Genomic DNA, 21,092 nt, shown 5'->3' on the forward strand with positions numbered 1-21,092 from the left:
AATGTATATATAATATATTGCCTAAACCACAGGACAAGGAGAATATCACACTTTGTTTGCAGGCGTTGCCCATCCCATATCATTGTCTATGCAACTCTTGGTCGCTCACCATTTCGATGGCCATGGAAGTTTGTGCTCCTGTCTCTTCTCATTCGAGCAGTCCTGCTACCAGCATACCACTACCTCCAGCTGTAGAACGCCAAGACCCGTCAGCGATTTTTTCAAGAACATAGATATTCACCCCAAAGGCTGTCCATATTATGACATCTGACCACTGTCTGATTCTCCTCAGGTTCCCATGGATGAGATCCCTAAGCCTTCTGATGCCAAGGAGAGGAGCCTATCATATAGGCCCGGCAAGACAACCATGTCAGAGCTCTTGCTTGTTCCGCCCCCCTCGTCTTGTTGGGGAGCCTTTCCTCTAATTTTCCTCACCAACTTTAACGAGTGTCATTCGATATCCGTTCCCCAATCCTGTCAACTCTCAACTCCAAGCTGATGAATCCAAAGGTACTGGTGAACAGGTCTGAGGTGGGGATTCTGCCGTGTTCTTGAACTGACTCTGGTCATCCTCCTAGTTTTTACGGATGCCTATGCTAAGGTACAGGGCCAGAACTACAAGTTATTCTCCGTTCGGTCTGGGATCTACATAGATGACAGGGATGTTCTTCTGCCCATCTATGTAGATCTCATACTCCCATTTACAAGTGTGTTCTTCTAACTACTTGATCCGTAGGTCTTGTTCTTTCTTGAGCAGTGAATCTCCGCAGTTGCAAAATCAGACAAGCAGGCCTGCAGCAAATCCGCGACTCTAACAGTGATAATGGCAACATTTTGGAAAAAAACAAGAAACATGGTCTCTATCGCAATGGGGAGCCAGTCGTTGATTACTGGTTGACCAGTTTGTGTAAGTCATCATTGGAATATACGAGTGATGAGGGACATATTCTTATTGTTTCATTCTCATAGCGATGATGAGCTACACGGACACAATACCACAAATCTATTCCGCTTTTCAGTACCAGTACCCTTTTAATCAAGTTGTCGGCTGACTTGTAATCAAGTTTGACAATACAGCGTTCCTGAAGTCTTCCCGTCCGGACAGACTTATTTTTTTTTGTGTTCTTTTCATTCACACGAACAAGCCTGGCTGTGTATTATTTCAGATAAGCATTTTTCACATAGAACACCGTTGCCCACAATTCAGTCAACTGCGCACCCTCTGCATGCGCCTACCCATCTAAAGGTAAGAGCCTCATAGCATCTAGCACCACACATACTTCAGTCATAACCCTATGTACAAGTGGTACCCCGGATGTGCCAAATGGTTGTAGAATGTGTACCAACCAGCACCGGCCTGTACATGCACATTGTGCCGGCCAAGGGTGTACGAGTGGTACTGGGCCAACCCACTCAGGTGATGCTGTCTATACATGTGGGTACTGGCCAACCACAGCTTGGTGTGAGAGTGGTACTGGCTAACCACTCAGGTGAAGCTATCTATACATGTGGGTACTGGCTGATTATTGCCCATGCATGTACATTGGTGCTGGTGTGGGGTGGTACTGGTCGGCCACTGCTTGTGCATGTACATTGGTGCTGGCCAGAGGTGTGGGGGTGGTACTGGCCAGCCACTGCTTGTACACATACATTGATGCTGGCCAACAACTTAGGGAATCAGGAAAAACCTACACATTGTTGAATGACTGTATGATACTTGGCCAAGTCTTTCCATGACTTGCACTTCTAAGATACTCAATTCCAGCAGGATATTTGATTTATGCAAGTTGATCAGTGTCAGTAGATAATGTAAGTGTACAAATATATCTAACTGTTCATGTCTTATATGATCATGGTCAAGAACCCATGCATGTAAACAACTCAAAAATGATAAGGAAAGTGTAGGTGTACTGATGGTATTGATGAGAGAGCCGGCCGGTTGCATGTCCAGACCATGTACAGGAAGGCAGGCCGACAATAGAACCAGCCGGTGCATATCCAGGTTATGTACAGGAGGGCAGGCCAACACCTTAGGCTTTTACAATAGGGCCAGCTGGTTTATGTCCAGACCATGTACAGGGGGGCAGGCCGACACCTCAGGCTTTGACAATAGAGCTGGCCAGTGGATGCCCAGACTATGTACAGGAAGGCAGGCTGACACCTCAGACATTGATAATAGAGTTGGCCAGATCAGGACCATGAGCATCATAGTCAAGAACCCCAAGTATCTAACACAACTCAAGAATGATAAGGAAAGCATACTGATGCTATTGATGAGAGAGCTGGCCAGTGCATGTCCAGACTATGTACAGGAAGGCAGGCTGACACCTCAGGCTTTGATACTAGGACCGGCTGGCGCATGTCCAGGACATGTACAGGAGGGCAGGCCAACACTTCAGACATTTGTAGCAGGGCCGGCCAGTTCAGGACCAGGGTGTGTACAAGCAGGCAGGCCGATAGGTTAGACATATTATAATAGCCAAGACTGTTAAGTGACTATGATCATCTTGTCTTTGAATGAATTTTCAGCATCCAATGCAAATCTTCCCTACAAGAGCACCTGTCGATGTGCATAAGCTTGATGACCAGGCTTTGTAGCTTGTTGGTATCGTTGGTCCCATTCTCCCATCCTGTATTTAAACCAACTCACTGTCTAACCCATTTCGTGTTGGACCAATCTCAACTCCTCCTCCCACCTTTGCCATCTAGCCTTAGCTTTCAACTAATTTACCCTGTAGACTAATACCTGTCACTGCAGAAAATCGGCATATTAGATATGACTTACATTCATCCATCCACACATCTTCCTGTGTATCATGACCATTGTTGACTCTCCAAAACCAAGCCAGTCTGTCTGATCCCTGCCCATATCTGTTCTCTTCCGTCACTTCCTTGTCCACACTGAGCTGGTGTGGCTGAATGTCTTGATAAATCGTCCTCAGAGTATCTTCATCAGCCCCTAGTCTCTGCATCAAACCCCTTGCCCTTGATACCTTCGGACACACTTCTCTATTTTGATATGACATTGTAAAGCCTCCTGCTTTGACCTGGTTCCTGTCCATGTGGAATCTGCGCTTTGGAAATGTTGACAGTAAATTATCGCTTTATGACCAAGAGCCTGCCGTAACTTTTCCAAGCAATCATTTGCTTGACCCTTTCGTAACTCCAGTTCTTCAGCTTGCAGAGCATGCAAGCCCAGGGCTAAAGCCTCATTTCGGGGCACTGAAGATGGCATCCAAATGCCCATGGCTTCTGCAGGAACTTCCTCATCAATATCTTCCAACACATCTTCAATATCTGCAGCCTCCGGTACTTCCTCTACCACATCTGTAGTGCAAAATCTGCTGTCATCCATGTGCTCAGTACCTGCATGGACTTCAATGCCCTCTGTCATAGCATCAGCAATTTCATGAAATTTTGAAATACGTGCAGCCAGTTTTTGTCGTTTCACTTGAACTGCAGCCCTTTGAACCGCAGATGCTTCTTTTGGAAGCTGCCGAATAGCTACTCTGAGTGCATCCCTAGATAGCAATTAGAAATACGTCATCACTATCAATATATGATAAAACAACATACTGTGAATCCTCTATATTGATGCCATCAATAAGCCAAGAAATTTATCCTGACCTCCCTGTATCAGCATATTCTGATTCAGTTAATTTTAGCCGTATTTTCTGCCATTGTTGGTGCTTCCAATCACCCAATCAGAATGTACGGCACATGGAACTGAATAGAAGCTTCGAAGTGCTCACCTTTATCTATCTTTAGCTGGTAGATGTTGAGATGGTCTCCTCATTCCTCCATTGCCTTCTCCTCATCTTTTTCCCATGCCCTCACTTTGATGACATCCAAAGATCCTGTGAGCTCTTCAAATGGCACCCTAGTGTCTTCAATGCCCTTGTTGGCCTGTTTGTACTTTCTCAAGAGCGTCTTAACTGCATCAGTGTGAAACTGTGATGTCATTCATTTCCAAATATAGGCACTTACCTATTTTGACAAGTTTCTTCCAATTTGAGTTACACATATGATCATCAAGAATTTCTTGACGATGGGATTGGCTCATAGAACATGCCGTGGGAGATATCTTGTTAAAGGGAGCCCAAAGTGTCTCCAAAATTTCCCCATCAACTTGCCCAGCTCCTTGAATGAAGTTTAAGCTGTATCTAGCAAAACAGGCAAGTTTATGAGCGCTCAAGTGAAATTTCCCCACTGCAGCCACAATCTCGGTGTTGTCTGGGAGTGCCAAGCCAGGGCAGTTGTCAACTCGTTGAGCGAAGTTAAGGCTCCACTGGCACCCCACATCATAGATGATCAGGGAGTTGTCAATGTTGCCAGCAGCATGCTTAATGGCATTGCAAATAGAATAATCTATATTCATGTGGCTTGAAGTGATTTTGTCAGCATGTCAAGCCCAAGGCTTGTCTTAACCTAGATTGAGTAAATGAAAGAAAACTTGCTGTTCACCCTTCTGAAAGTCCACTATGCAGTGGGGAACAAAACATCCATGCTGAGCACAAGCAGTAGCATAGACCCCTGTAGCTCGGAGGTTGCTCCTGTTTGTGTTTGCTGCATTGACTGCCCGATGATTGCTACAAGAGGATTGCTTTCTACAGGTTCAGTCACCACTAACAATGCAAAGCAACTTGATTCACCTCTTTACTCTCCGTAGCTGAAGCCAAGTGAGCTTGGTAATCTGTGTCTGTTACCATATAACCTAAACCATCTGAGAGGAAGATGTTAAGCTGAGGTTGTCGCATGTTCATGTGCTGAGCAGTAAAGTCTCCATCTACCACAAATCTTCTCATAAAAAGCCACCTGCAATCAAAAAGTCAGCCAAGAGTTATCTAGAACCAACAACTAGAGACAAATAGTCAGCCATGACTGCCTCTGTGCTGCGTACAAGAGGTACTGGCCAGGACTCAGCTAACACATATTACCGGCTGTGACTGACTCTGGGCTGCATACAAGAGGTACCGGCCAGGACTCAGCTGACACATATTACTGGCCAGGATCACTGCTGTGCTATGCACTGTAGGTACTGGCCGGAGTCTGGCAGACAACCATTGCTGGAATTGACTTGCCTTTCATACTTCTGCTCCCAAACAATAGGCATATTGATTCCTGGCTGCGGACAAGAAGGGCAAAATAGAGCAAGATCTCCTGCACTAGGGGGTGCTTCCACATCATGGCCAAATCCAAACCATTTACAGTTCTTCAAGTCATGCCAGAGTCGAGACACTCTCATGAGTTCACGATATCGATCCTACAGATGGGAGTTTGCATTCAGTATGAGCTAGAATTATGGTATTGTCAGTTCTACTCACTGGCACAGCATCCGGGAAAGCATTATTTGTCAGCCGTCAAATCTTTTCAAAGAAGCTCATTGCCAAAGTCTTGCATTCCAAGGCATCAATGAGATAATGATCCAGTACTTCAAAGGTGAATGCAGTCCTAGGGCGCGTGATACTGGCAGGAAATAGTCCAGCTTGGAGCAGCTGCAGGTGATGTTCATGATGTGATCCTGGACACCGACACCACGACACATTGTGTGTGAACACCCCAGAAGAATGTACAATAATCACAGAAGAATCTTGATCAAGGTGACTTTGTCCATCTCCGTAGCAAGGGCAAGACTTTCCACCGTGGCCCATGCACCATATAAATCCTTGGGCAGAAAGAGTGTCATCTTCAAAGCACTTCCTGTTCCAAAATTGGATTTTGTGAAAAGGCAATGACTGATGTGATTTGAGGAGGCAAGGGCGACACCAGCTGTGGTCACCAGTACAAGTTGTGCAATGGAAGGAACTTTCTTCACATTGGCAAGTCTCACAGATGCCTGCGGTGGCAAATTTCTCTGAGTCCAAGATGACATCTAGATATGCCTGTTGATGAGTGAGATATTCTGCTATGAAGTCATTTTGTGTCTATGCCATTGATGAGAAACAATTACTAGTAAGCCACAGGCTGTTAGACATACCTTGGTTTTTCTCCCTTGCCCAGCAGCCTCTGTGTCAATAACAAAGTCACCAAACATTTCCCAATTTAAATCTTCTTCTTGGATGTCTGGCGATTCTGTGTGTACTGCTTTAACTCATTTTCTTGGGCTGGTAGTAGGCTCAGGCAAAGTTTGATACAACGGATCAGCACAAGTCTCAACCCAAGAGGGATTTCCCCTCTTGTCTCTTGTAAGTTTGTGAGTAACATAGTCAACATCTGGATCCTTTGTTTGTGATAACTTTCCTCTATGTTGGAAAGAATAAGAAACAGCCTTGAGACACTGCCTGTTTTTTTGAGGACATAGTGCTTAGACCGAGGAAATATTCCAGTGTATATGAGAAGTCAACCAATTAAAAATCACAAGCTTTGTCTAATCGGGATATCTATTTATGGGAAACTACTCCTTGTCCCCTCTTATTTGATCTCCGAATGGCTTTTAAACCCCCCTTCTTACCTGCCCCCACTCTATTCAGAAAATCCCGCTGGTTTGGAAACTTTGGTCTCAGGACACCAAGCCTATCGTGTACTTTATCCTTGACAAAGTGTGCAATCACAATTCTCTCCCCGTCACCCCACTGTGGCACCCCATGCTCCAGCACCTTTCCTAAAATGTAAACCATAGTGCCAGGGTAATAAGCTAGCTCAGCACCCAGATCTGGCAGAGCTAGTACAGCACGGTGACCTTTGCCAAGGCTTGCCAAAAGGTCACATATTGCAGTAACATATCTCCGTATTATACGAGTGGACGGACGTGCATAATATCCCGTATGATACGGGCCAGCGGACCATGGGCCGAGGGTAGATATATCCTCGACTGTGACGGATGGGCCGGGAGTGTTATTATTCCCGATGGAGACGGGTGGGCCCAGGTGGGGAATATGTAAAGTAGATGGGTGGGCCGATGGACATGAATTTTCAATAGACGGATCGGCCGAGGTAGTTGGATATTATGTAGATGGGTGTACCAAGGTAGATATGTATCAAATAGCCGGGTATATCAAGGGTGCTTGTTATCACATAGACAGGTGGGCCCAGATATATCATATTAGACGGGTGGGCCGACGAATTAATATTATTTTGTAGACGGGTGGGCCGAGGGAGTGGTAAAAGATGTATTATATACAGGTGGGCCGACGGGAGACATATATTGCATAGATGGGTAGGCCGACGTGGGGGTATATAAGATAGATGGGTGGGCCCAGGAGAATGATAATTGTAGACATGATGGAGCTCAGCTAGTTGTATATCATCCAAATCAAAGGAGGTGATTATTCAAAGTCATCTAATGATGTGGTATGGCACGGAGCTTTGCAAAGGGGTGAAGTGGAAACTCGAGCGAAGTGTACCGAGTTCCAAGACCCGGGTCTCGACAAACAAATATGTGATGTCCAGCACACTTCCGATCATCTGGTATCTCATTGAGCAATGGATGATAATAGATCTTTGAAAGCCAACATCATCCAAGCCTACCAAATGCCAAATGCCAAGTTCCGACCACCAAAAATTGAGTGAAGTGTACCAATATCTGAGCCCCAACTATCGAATCCCGAAAATCAACCATCGAGTCCTGACTATCGAGTCCCGACTACTGAGTCATGAAACCCGACGCCTGACCATTGAATCCCGACAATCGAGTATCGAGTCCCGACCAACGAGTCCCGTATATCGAGTCCCGACCATCGAGACCCGAGACCCGAGGACCCGAGACCCGATGCCCGAGACCCGAGACCCGAGATTCGAGACAAGTTCCAACTATGGTGTCCCGGGTATCAAAATCGAGTGAAGTGTACCGAGATCCAAGGCCCGGGTCTCGACAAACGAGTATCTGACATCCAACAGACTTCCAATCATGTGGTATTTCATTGAGCAATAGATGATAAGAGAAATAGATCTTTGAAAGCTCAGATCATCCAAGGCTCCCTTATCTGATCCTCTCAATCTCCACCCCCTTTAACACCAAAGTGCGGACATTCAGGATTCAGCTTCTGATCTCACAAGATCAATTCAATCATGGATGTTTCTTCCACTTCCGATGATGAAATAACCCTCTTGCGCACTTGGGCCCTGACTGTCACTCATGTGGCATGTGATTATACGGAACAGAAATTCAATGCAGAGAAGACAGGAGGAGACCCAGTTATACCTTCTCCAAACCTAGACACTGATCTGGTGATGGCTTGTGATCAATTGGTTGATCGGCTCATAAAGGCATATAAAAATCCCAGTGAGTCTTCCTGCAGATTCGGAAAATTCATTTTATCAGTCAAATTGCTTCATCACAGTTCAGATGCCGATTGATATTGCAAGATATAGCAAATTGATCTCCCCAAAGGACACGGGGCGTAATGAAGAGAGAGAGGAAAAGTTGCTTGAGAGGTGTCCTCCTGGCCATGAGGGCACAAAGTTGATCGACATACCCGCAACAATTCTTGATGCATCCGGTGCCATCATCGCATGGTACCTCCCAGACGCCTTGACCGATGCCACCCAGGTCTGTTATATATATTGTGACTGGATGGATATTGAACATCAAATGGTACGTACAGAATGAAATTTGGGCGGCCTCGGATTTGCTAGCTCCCATGCTCGAACAAAGCATAAAGCTCGATGGGATTTGGCGGACTAATCAACAGTGGTTCACACCAAGCTCGGAAAATGATGTCCTAACTCCCGGATGCGTTAATTTATCTCCGGCATGGTTTCAGCAGGGGCACGAGGTAGGATCTGATGAGATGGCGATCTCGGTAGTTAAACTCACCAATCCCATAGAATCAGTCCGATCCGGAGGTATCTGCATCATTGAAGGGACCATCCTCCGAGAACATCCTCAAAGCCATTGCGAGGCCAGCAGCCATTGCCACAGCGGCACTCAGGGTGATGCATCCTGAGCAGTACTGGGCAGGGTTGCAAGCCTTTGCGAGCCTCGGAGAAAAGGCACGAAGCAAGGAACTGCCGAAGATGTCAGAGACTCTCCAGTACTGGGCAACGGTGTTTAACAGCCTCACCGTCATATGCAATCGGGAAACCCCGAATCATCGAGACCCCTCATCGATTTCCGAATGCTTCGATATTCTCACTAGCGTGGGGAATTATTCTAATGCTCGGATGAGTATGCCAAGCCTGCAGCTGGAGTTAAGGTACGATCCGGGGTGCATGATTGCATTTTTGGGAAGGATTGTCAGACACGTGGTTCATGCAGTGGAAGGGGATCGGATTGCCTGGGCATGGTATATATGAGGGATGCTGTTCATGTTTATGCTGGGATTCCGTCGTGTGGATGGGCAAGGTTGGATTGGAAGAAGTAGAAAGGTAGTTACCCGTGTTAGTACCCACCTTCAAATACATGATACTAGATGTCAGGCACTCCATACTCAACATTCGGGTTTCGGGTCTTGATAGTCGGGACTCGATATTCGATTTCACCGACTACCGAGTACCGGGTTTCGGGTTTCGGTACACGGTACCCGGTACTCGGTGATTCAAGAAAACAACTCCCAAAATTGATGAGTGTCATGTTTTGAGTGTCGAATCTCAGGGCTTCGGGCTTCGTGTTTCGGGTCTCGATAATAGGGACTCGATACTCGATGGTCGGCACTCACATCTCGGGCTTCGGGAGTCGATTGTCGGGACTCGGGTTTCAAGACTCGGTAGTTGGGACTCGATAGTGCGGATTCGGGTTTCAAGACTCGGTACCCGGTACTCGGGTTTCGGTACTCGGTGATTCAAGAAAGTGTCGTGGTGTTTGGAGTTTTGATTTGTTTCGTGTCGAATCTCGGGCTTCGGGCTGCTTGGGTTTTGGGTCTCGATATTGGGGACTCGATACTCGATGGTCGGCACTCAAATCTCGGGCTTCGGGAGTCGATTGTCAGGACTCGGGTTTCAAGACTCGATTGTCGGGACTCGATGGTTGGGACTCGATGGTTGGGACTCGATAGTCGGGCTGTGGGACTCGATTGTCAGGACTCGGTGGGGACTCAAAACTCGCAACTCATAGCAATGTTCGAGTTTCAAGTCTCGTCTCGAATCTTGGGCTTCGGGACTGGATATCCGGGACTCTATGTTTGGGACTCAATATTTGGAACTCAAGATATCTGGATCTCGATGCTCGATATTTGGTATGCAGGACTCAGCATATAGCAATAGGTCAGATATTCGAAAGTCAGTATGTAATTTTCAGTACTTATTTCATCATGTACAGAATTTAGACTTCAACATTCTGAACTGAAGGACTAGAACTACTCTGGTCCCCTTGGGTTCAATTTGGTTAGGACGGCGGTGTACATCTGAATCTCTGCCATCTTTTCACGGATGCCAGCTTGTTGATCCTCAATCACTGTCAGGAGGCGTTCCCTCATCCACCTCAGTGCCTTCAGCGTTGCAAGCGAGCTTTCATCCACCTGCTCGGGAACAACAAGACGTTCGTCCTCAACGCCAGACTAGAAAGGATTAGTCATCACTCAAGGAAATTCTGTAAAAGTCTTACTAGCCAATGCTGGTAGTGACAGACACAATTAGCGAATACCTGATCCCATGGCCATAATTCGTTCGGGATGGCAGTTGATCCGGTCCACCATGGAGTACCATAGGTGGATACAATGCGGGAGGGATCCCCCAGATCTGCAACGTCTTGAAACTGGCATAGGTGGGATGAAAAGGATGTGGTCCGGAACCATGTTCCAGGTGAGCTCGGGAATCAACTGAAGAATATGAGCAACCGGGCTCGGAACAACTGAAATGATGTTCCTTGCAGCTGAGTACTGCAGGATGGGAGTCACAAAAGTCTGTTGGAAATGTCAGCATTGACCACCACAGTCATCAGCCTCTTACAGCTATCTCCCATTGCAGCCCGGCTTTAAAGTGCATGATCCGAGTAGCAGATGGCTCCTGGGTGTGGGCAGCCTCCATCTGATATTGAGAGATGGACGCTCGGATGCGAGATGCAGCCATTGACATTGTAGCTGCAATATCTGCCTGAGTGAGTGTGAGGGGTTGGAACCCATTGCCGGAAGTCTGAGAATTAGAAGGGATGTGGGGGAGTATGCAATACAGACATGGTTAATGCAGGATTATGAAGCTGGAAATGACAATGACAATGGCAGTTGGTTCGGAGGTCAAGATATGAGCCACTGGTTGATTGATAAAAATTTTCAAACTCCGACATGGGTCGACCCGGCCAATTCCCGGGACTAAAATGTTTGGGTCAAGTAGCTGTTTCATATCGTTGGCAAAAAAATTTCATTCATCTTGAGCATCTATAAACCCGGTCTTCAGGTCTTGAAATGCTGCCTGGGCATCCTGTGCCAGCAATGAATACATTTGGGATTGCCTTCCCGAGTAGCATGCATGACCCGGAAGGTGTTTCACCAATGATTCCCGCATCCTGTCACCCCATTGGGTTGCTTTCCACAAGAAAAAGTTACATGTCCAATCCATCTCCAATTGGACCAACATCATTTCTTCCTTCCATCGATCCCGTAGTGCCTTTGCCCGGAGCCAATGAACTCGGTAAACTTCGGATGACTCCGTCAGCTGAGTGTGGGACACATCAAGCATGCCCGAACTCACATTCCTCATTCCACGAGTGATTGGGACCCCCAAGGTCGACTTCGACTGACCAGAACCAAGCGAGGGACTCGTTTCGCTGACCTCGGGCATTTGGATCGCCGACGGCAGTGCTGATTTTGAGTTGCTCTCGAAGCAGGGGTTTGTATTTCTGAACCTGGTCTTGCCCTGGCTCCAGTTGCATCATTTGCTTCCTCGTCTTCGTATATATACTGGCATGGAGGGACACTGCCTGCTGCACCGACGTCACCTGGGACCAAGCTCGAGTTTTCAGGGCCTGGGATTTGGCTTGCCTAACTGTTGTTCGAAACAGAATCACCTTGTTGCACAAGTGAATTCGGAGGTTGTGAAGGGAGTCATTGGCCTGCCCTTCACGAAGAGACATCTCCAGCGGAATGAGATCGTCTGCCATACAGCGTCTGCATTGATCTACCCCGAGGTTTGATGGCAATGGGATTACAGTGAGCTCAGGGGAGTTTGCCCATGTGTCAGATGTCTCGGTGAAGTCTGCCAAGTCATCATCGAGATCATCAAGAATGTCCAAGTACAAGTCTTCAGGATCATCATCTGCATCAAATCCCTCTCCGAGATGCGTAATAGCAGACCGAGTGAATCCATCTATCTGGCCTTGGAGACGATCGCGTTGCCGGGCGATGTCTAACTTCTGTGTCTCGGTAGTTCTTCTACCAATTCTTCGGACCTCAATGAGCAATGCGATTTGAGCCTCTTCAATCGCCAACCCCATTGATATCCATGTCGCCACAGACCTGCGAGCAGGTGCTGCATTTCGGGCATTACCCTCCTCTAGTAGCCTAAGCTCGATCTCCTTTTGCTCGGTGCTGAATGCAAAATTAATTCAGACTTTGATGGAGACAAAGTCAACTAACCCTTCTTGATATTAATCTCATATACATCCATAGCTGCAGGATTATTTATTCTGCTGGACTGAGCGATCCTCTCGCTGGCTAGCCACTCTGTCTTTGAATCGCCGGGTGCTGCTTCATTGAGTATGTCGAAAGCCTTTTCACTTTCGGCAATGCCATTCTTCACCTGCTTGTATTTTCGGCAAAGGGTCCTTTTCATGCGGATCATCTTGCAGAAATTGGAATCATTCATCTGATAATCGAGACATTCCTTTCGATGCAGGGATGACATTCCCCGAGCAGCAGGGGAAATCAGGTTGAGACGTGACCATAGGGTCTCCATGATCTCTCCATCAATCCGACCGATGCCTTCGATAAAATTCGACGCATATCGGACATAGCAGCTGTCCTGATGTCCGTGGATGTGCCACAACCCGATTCCGGGAATGATGGTCAATTCCGGAATCATTTCGAGAAATCGGCTTCGATCCACCCGAACCCGAAAGTGCTTGTTGTATTGACAGTTGATATCATAGAAGGTGACCGCTGTAGAGACTCGATCCTGGGTAGCCTCACAATGGCACATATTGCAACATAGGTCGAGTCTACAGTATCATGCATGTAACACGACACTTGCGCGATAAACGTGATGTTCGCGCGACGTGCGCGACTTAGGCGACACTTCCGCGACATAGGCGACACTTGCGCGACTTGCGCGCGCTTTAGGCGAATTTTCCCGCGCCTAAGCGCTATAGGGCGCCTGACTTCCCACTGTGTTTTCCCATGTCCAACCAAGTTCCCAGGTATGCATTTCTCCATTTATCATTTATTTCAACATCGTACCATGTTTATTTTCACTTGGTACACATTTTTCATTACACATTTTTTACTTAACACAACACACATTACCAGGGACCACCATCATCATAGACAGTCACCATCTCCGAGTTTTTATTATGTTTTGAATAAATCATCGCAAGCCCTAGTAGCAGTTAGCTCTAGTGGCCATATCCGCATCAGTTGTCTTATCAGCATCTCAGTACACGTCTTAACATCTCACTATCGCTCGCATACCGCTTTCACCCAGTTCCGCTTTTCGACGCGCGACTTTCCCGCGCTTCGCGCGCCTATAGCGCCTTTGTTCCCGCGCTTTCGCCTTATCACGCGCTTTGCGCATTCCCCCTAGAGTTGACCAGTGGATATTTGCTTTCTCCGCTTCCCCTAAGGGACGAACATATCGCACTCATATTTTCCTCCTTTCAACAATTATATCAGCTGCACCCTCAGCTGAGTTGAAGATCCTTCACCGCCCTGGTGATGCCTTCCATGTTGTGCCGGGCAGCCTCACAAAGGGCATAGTCCATGTTCATTTGTCTGCGAATGATGCATGGTTAACTCGTGAATATCGAATGGCTGGGTCGGCTTGCCTTTCGCCTTTCTGAAAATCTACCATCAAGTGAGGAACAAAGCAACTGTGTCTCGCACAGGCTACTCCCCCGATACCCGTGGATTCCAGCTTGTGCCGAGCCGCATTTGCTTGATTTACTGCCCAGTGATTGTTGCAGCTTGATTTTTCTAAAGTGTCGGCAGCCTCTGCAAGATGCATGTTATACCTGTCCTTTCCCACCATGAATCCCAACCAATCTGACAGCCAAACTTCATCAAATGGCTTCATGGGATGCAGGTGTTCAGCTTTGAAATTTCCATCCATAACAAATGACCGGGTGTATTTCCACCTTGGAGTTGTTATTATTGCTGAGGTGACTTCGGTATCGAGGAAGACTCACTCATCAAGTGATTCATCCCCTGAGAAGGACACATTAATCCCAGGCTGAGGACATGCCGGGCAAAATAATGCAAGATCTCCTGCATTCGGGCTGTCGGAACAATGGCCGAAGCCATGCCATTTCATCGTCTTCAACTGCCTCCACTGTCGGGCGACTCTCATGAGCTCTCAGTATCAGTCCTTGCCCCATGCCTTGTCAATATAATGTCCTTTAGATGAGAGAGACATGGCATTACCGGTACAAGGTGTGGAAACATCCTCGAGGTCATTAGCCAGAGCTTGCTGTAATAGTTCATCGCCGAGGTCCCACATTCAAGGTTATCCAATAGAAAATCATTGAGAACCCTGAAGGTGAATAAAGTCTTTGGCTTGTTAAATGAAGCGGGGAAAAATCCATGTCGAAACATTTGAAGGTCTGGACTCATGGCATTTGGACAATCGCAGCATCGAACCCGGAGGCGATGAACTCCGGACTTGTCAATGATGACCATGGTGTTTTCCTTCGGCTGGAACTCGGGTCCCGACACAGATGGTAGATCTTCAGGCTCAAGCTGGTCTTCTGGTTCGTCTTCTTCGAACAAGTCCCACCTATCCGTAAGTACCGGACATTGTTTGCCCTCATGACCGAGGTGTATGACGAGTCCGACGTGAGCGAGACAACTTTGCTCAAAGAATTGACCATTCCATTGACTGATCCAATGGAAGGGATTGCAAAGATGTTGACTTCTGCAACAGCCAGTGCAATAGAGTGGCTCCCCAAGACAATCTTGACATTTGTAGACCCCATCCTGGTCGCAGACGACGCATCTCCTATCTTCTGGTGGAGCTTCTCGATCCAGGAGGTGATGCAGATATGATTTCTGCCTTGGCAGCCATTGCCTGAGGTAGTCATTCTGACTTTGGATTTGTTATACTTAGCTATCATTTGAATTGCAATGCAACATTTTACATGAACTTGCCATGGTTTTTGGGAGTTGCAAAGGCTCAAATGAGGCTTGGTCTTGCTCGTAAGTATTGTCAGGAATGTCTTTCCAAAGAGGTGGTGCCTCAACAGGCCGAAGTGTTGGTGATTCTGGGGGAGGAGCTAGGCATGGACCTGTATGCACGTCTTTTTGTGCTTGCAAGTGGGACCTTGACCCAAATTTTCCTACCTCTGCTTCCCCTTGCTTCTACCCTGTGGGATCTTTGCAGTGGGGTGCATCTACCTATCTTCATGTTATTTTCTAAGGCTGCAAGCAAAGCACGAGCTCAGGAATGCGAATAAATTGTTATTGCAATGTGATCTTATGCGGGCTTGATGCGTCATTACAAATTCATTTCCAATAATGGAATTGCGTCCACTATGGGTCGATTAACCAACTGTTAGGCTTTGCTCAAAGTTGAACTTGTCACCGTTATTACTTCCACCTGGCTCATCCTCAGCCCTTTCTGCAATCTCATTCACAATGGCAAGATCAGGTCATTCCACTCAGTTGACTTCCACTTCTGGAAGACATAGGGCGCGTCAACCACAGACACAGAAGCTCACGGATAACGAAATTTCAGAGTTGAAGAACTACCTTCCTGAGTGGACTTCGGCGAAAAGGATTGAGAAGAGGGCAGTTTTCACTGCCATAGCTAGGGCTGCCAGGCTATTTGCTCCAAGGTCGACCAAGCACAATGGAAGAAGAGGAAGCAGGTGATTCATCCTTGCTTCATTCAAAACTAAAATTTTAACATCTTATTCTTCCATGAACTCTCAGATGTACAAGACATGGTTGTTCAACAACCAGAAAAAGAAGGAGAGGAAGGACATGATAAAGTATGGGAGGGAAATGGACTCCTAGGCAGGTGATCTACCAGCAGAAACGGGAGGAGGTGCTGAAGAGGATTGAGGACGAGTCCGGGGCAAAGCCAGGAGGTCCCGGTATGTTCAAGCATTATCAGGCGGCTGTAAAAAGAGTCATGGCTGAATTGTCCAATGATGAGTTGGAGAAGGCGAAAGACACGGCTGAAGAATGGTCCAGCAACTTTCCTCCTCCCGAGATACAAGCACAAGTGCTCGTAAGAAGGGACCAGCGTATATGGAGCACTTTTCAAAGGAGATGTGGAGGCAATGTGGGATGAGAGTGTTTGTGATGTCGGCATGGAAGAATGAACAGGGAGAGGTGCTGTTCGGGATGTAAGTCAATTTTGTCATAGCAGATCTTCGATCTCAATACATTTCATGCAGCACGATGATAACAAGGCATTAGGAGATGGGGAAAGTTTCATGAAGACGAAGGACTGGGAGGACAATTGAGCCAGTTTGGCAGGAGTACGCGCAGGAACAATTCGGTGAGTGTTTGATCTCTGGCTACTGGAATGAATTGGTTGATCTTTGTCATGATAGGTGCTGGGGCACGAGATGGTGGGCGACAGGTGAATGGAGGTCGAAAGAGAATCAGGAAGCCTGCTTTCGAACTCGAAATTGATGGGGATGGGATGCCGGTGCTTCCTGACATCACCGAGACGAAACTGAGGAGAAGAAAGCCATCGTCAGAGCATTTCTCACATCGCACTATCGTGAGTCCGTCGTCGCAACACCCGAACATTTGTTGAATGCATTTATACAGGTATCTGTTCTGGGATTGTCAAGGCAGTTGTGCCATGGAGCGCCATCGTACAAAGTCAGGATGACTTTGTGGCAAGAACATATCTTCCGGCGGATGTGGACTTGAAGGAGCCTTCGAAGTTGCAACATTGGGACACGACCGCCTTACTGAATTTCTGGTATGCTCGGCAGGAGAAAGGCGAAGGTCCAACATTCCTGTTCAAAGCATGGAGGAACAGAGATGGGGACATGGTAGCCTCGGTTGTATCCGGAAATTCACCTTCTCATCGGACTCGTAATGCCAGACGAGTTATGATCCGAAGGCCTCGGAATTCATCGACCGAAACTGACAGTGATCCCGAGGCCAATCACGAGAGTGATCCAGAGAGCAATCCCGAGGACGACACTCATCACATGGAGGATGATGCTGATGATGACACAGAGGAAGGTAGATCCCCGCAAAAGAGACCCAGAACAGAGCCTGGTCCTTCGACAGCACATGAAGGGACAGCGGTCCCACATGCAATTCCAAAGCCTCGCCCGGTCAATGCAGGGAAGACTGGTGCACTGCTGACATCGCGAATGGGCGACCTCCTGACTGGGCTGACTGCGAGAGTCACTCGCAATGTTCAGGAGGATGGTGCAACAGAACGAGTCAATAGGTCGCCGGCGCTGAAGAACATGCGGGGAAGAAAGCGGTGATTGAGCCATCGGCGAGGACAACCCGGAGTAAGTCAACACAGCAGCCATTGGACACAAGCACTCGAGTGACGAGAGCAAGGGGAAAGAAGTAATGGGCTGATACTACACTGCCTGCCATTACCTGCTTGTATTTACATGTCAATGTGTAACTTTCATATATCAGACCTAATATGATATGCAGAGTCCCCACTAGTCGAATATCGACTATTGAGTCCGACTATGAGTCCCGACTATTGAGTCCCGACTATTGAGTCACAAACATTGAATCCCGACTATCGAACCTCGAGTCCCGAACCCCGAGATTCGTCAAACACCGAGTCCCGACTATTGAGCATCGAGTCCCGAGCATCGAACATCGAGTCCCGAAAATCGAGTGCCGAGTGTTGAGTCCCGATTATCGACTCCCGAATATCAAACATCAAGTCCCGACTATCGAGTCCCGAGTGTTGAGTCCCAATTATCGAATCCCGACCATCGTGTATCGAGTCCCGTTCGACACCCGGGGACATGTATTGAAAAATTCGGTAGTGTACATGATGTGGGGATGTCAATGAAAATTCACAGGTTGCAATGCAGTAATTTACATGGTCAGTTGTTCTTCAAAGTGTTCAATCATGGAATCTACTACCCTGAGCATTTCAATGCTCATCTGTTCAACTCTTTGCAACCTCTGCAGGTCTGCATCAGCTTTTTTCAGTTTGTCGGATGTTTCTGCCCAAGCAGTTCGGAATGGACGCTCGGCCTCGATTAGTTGTTGGATGGAAGGGTCAGGAAGACCTCCAGTACGGCGTTTGTAATCATGGAGTCGATCTTGGACGGATTGGTCTTCCAGAAAGATTAGCTCAAAGATAACTGCTCTGCTTTCAGATACTCACATTCTGGGTGTTGGTATTTTCCGAAAGGATGGAGCTCCCGGACCATCAACCGTACATCCTCGATATTGAGCTCCGGCTGGTCTGCAGGGAGTTCGGTAGATGATTTGTCGGCTTGGGAGATAAGATCAGTCTCCATAATGGTCCAGAATGAATGGACCCACATGAAATAGACACCTCTGAGGTAGCCGGAGCAAAAGTGGGAGGATCAGCAGAGTCCAGCAACTCATCAACATCAATGACATCATCCTCAGGCCCGAGGTACAAGTCTGGATCAATGAGACAGCTGGCATCATCAGCTTGACCCGGATGTGATTGATCTTCAAGGGTGAAGTTAGCATGCATGGTGATCCCAGGTCATCAGTAATGTATAGTCATACCGGGTATTGCAGCCGACGCATCCGGGGGTCCGGATGACATAGAATCATATTCTATGTCATCATCCGGCCCGAGGTATAAGTCATCTAAGTCATCTAAGGGATACCCGGTGAATAGATAAGGCATGATAAGAATACAACATACCTAGTGATGCCCGGCCCATAGATGAGTCATCCACATCCATAGAATTATAGTCGGTCACCGGTGGGTCATTAAATCTAACGGCTGGATGGGCACTCATGTGTGGAGAATTGGTGGACTGATTGACTGATGATCTAAAAAACTTCGAAGTTCAACACAAAGCCGGCAATTGCCGAAAGTTGAACACGACCAAACAAACACAAACAATAAACGATTTTGTGGATCGCCCATCAAATGTCTTGTTTGTTTGAAACTTCATCTTTCTGATAACTGATTTCAATCTGATTTCAAGATCTTTAAATCTCTCAACCCACTCATCATGTCCACTCCAGTTGACAACTCTTTGACCCATCTCAAGGCATCCGCTGCCCAGATCATGGCCATCATCAGTGCCGCCCGGCAGATTCCCCCGGGTCCCAGCCACTCGGCTTTGGGAAAACAGGTTGCTACACTTGTGGTATGTATTTTGTTTGGGTGCTTTTTCTTCTCTAACATCTTGGTAGTCTGATGTAGCCAAGGAGTATGGGTCCGGGGATGGTCCTATTCCCGGCCTCATCATTTCGTGCTCCAAAGAGCTCCAGCGCATCCGCAACATGGTTCCCAAGGTCTGGCCAGACTGGCACTCCATCGGGTATGACGATCCTCGCATTCTGAGGCACGCCTGGTACCCCAAGGTCCTCGCCTGGAACGCCTTAGGCGACCAGACCTTCGATCTCCCAACTGCTGCCCCCCCATCCACAGGTCCGATTCCTGTCAACCTTCCCTCCCCAGCCATCCCTGCCGGCAATGTCGCCGGCCCTTCCACCAACCCCACCACCGAGTCCCGGGACAAGGGGAAAGGTAAGGCCGTCTTCGCTGACCCAGACCCCGAGGCAGAAGGGAGTAAGAAGAGGAAGTCCCCCTTGATTTCTGGACCCTCCTCCCAACCCCCGAAATCCGCGATGAAGAGTCACAAGCGTCAGAGGTCTGCTCGCGTTGTGAAGTCCAAGGCCATCGTGGAGTCGGAAGATGATGAAGACTCGGTTATGCAGGTATGTCGTGTTCATTTTTTCATTGTCTCATTTTCGTGTAGCCACCTTTGGGTGGAGTGCCGGAGGTCGTCCTTCCCCGGCTCTCCACAATTGTCGCAAGGACGCCTGATTCGCCTCGCTCGCCCCGGGTACCCAAGAAGAAGCCCTTTGGCCCTGCCACAGTAAGTGTCATTTATGCGTCCGGGACTCGGGTGTGTGCTTACATTATACCAGGTGATTGCCGGCAGTCACACAGCAGTTGTGGAGCCTCCTCAGTGATTCGAAACAGTTTTACGAGTTTGAGCATCGTGTCGAGTACCAAGTACCGAGTACCGAATCTCGGGTCTTGGCACTCGGTACTTGGTATTCGGTAGTCAGTACTTTGAGTTTTGTTTCCAATCTTTCGTCTCGCGTGCCAAGTGCCGAATTCGGGTGTCGGGTGTCGGTACTCGGTACTTGGTACTCGGTGATTCGAGTCTCGAGACTTGAGACTCAATTCACAAATTGAAATTTGAAACTTGTGATTTCTGAGAACAAGTGTATTATCTTAAGTATTTCTGTACTCATTTCACCGACTACCGAGTGCCGAATCTCGGGTCTCGGGTCTCGGTTATTTCAAGACAACAAAAATGTATATCATCTTAAATTTGATTTTCTTAACCGAGACTCAAAACTCATAAAAATGTACAATACCTAGACCTATCTGTCTATATGATACGTATCTGGGCCCACCCATCTATCTAATAAATAATTCACCTCACCCTTGGCCCACCGTCTATCTAATATTACCCGACGTCGGCCCACCCATCTATGTAGAATTCCCACGTCGGCCCACCGTCTATCTAATATGACCCCACGTCGGCCCACCGTTCTATCTAATAAATAACTCACTCACCCTCAGCCAACCTGTCTATCTAATATTACCCATGTCGGCCACCCGTCTATGTAATAAATAATTCCCCTCACCCTCGGCCCACCTGTCTATCTGATATTACCCCACGTCGGCCAACCCGTCTATGTAATAAATAATTCCCCTCACCCTCGGCCCACCCGTCTATATATTACCCCACGTCGGCCCACCTGTCTATATAATAAATAACTCACCTCACCCTCAGCCCCACCTGTCTATCTAATATTACCCACATCGGCCAACCCGTCTATGTAATAAATAATTCCTCACCCTCAGCCCACCCGTCTACTAATAAATAT

The 21,092-nt window shown here is 47.6% G+C and overlaps 1 protein-coding gene across 1 annotated transcript; it reads right to left on the minus strand.

Annotated features, from left to right (window-relative positions):
* Positions 1 to 2,711: 2,711 nt before the first annotated feature.
* Positions 2,712 to 6,617, minus strand: DFJ58DRAFT_849433 (uncharacterized protein; the record flags this gene model as incomplete). Its single annotated transcript, XM_041393718.1, has 13 exons — positions 2,712 to 2,752; positions 2,786 to 2,985; positions 3,006 to 3,327; positions 3,367 to 3,521; positions 3,577 to 3,586; positions 3,753 to 3,768; positions 3,838 to 3,935; positions 3,988 to 4,368; positions 4,631 to 4,815; positions 5,031 to 5,263; positions 5,606 to 5,872; positions 5,978 to 6,006; positions 6,452 to 6,617. 13 exons carry the CDS (start codon positions 6,615 to 6,617, stop codon positions 2,712 to 2,714), a joined length of 2,103 nt encoding a protein of 700 aa, XP_041234916.1.
* Positions 6,618 to 21,092: the final 14,475 nt, after the last annotated feature.

This window comes from Suillus subalutaceus (genome assembly GCF_016647625.1).
Source record: "Suillus subalutaceus strain FC151 chromosome Unknown DFJ58scaffold_479, whole genome shotgun sequence".
In the NCBI taxonomy this organism is placed as follows: Eukaryota; Fungi; Basidiomycota; class Agaricomycetes; order Boletales; family Suillaceae; genus Suillus; species Suillus subalutaceus.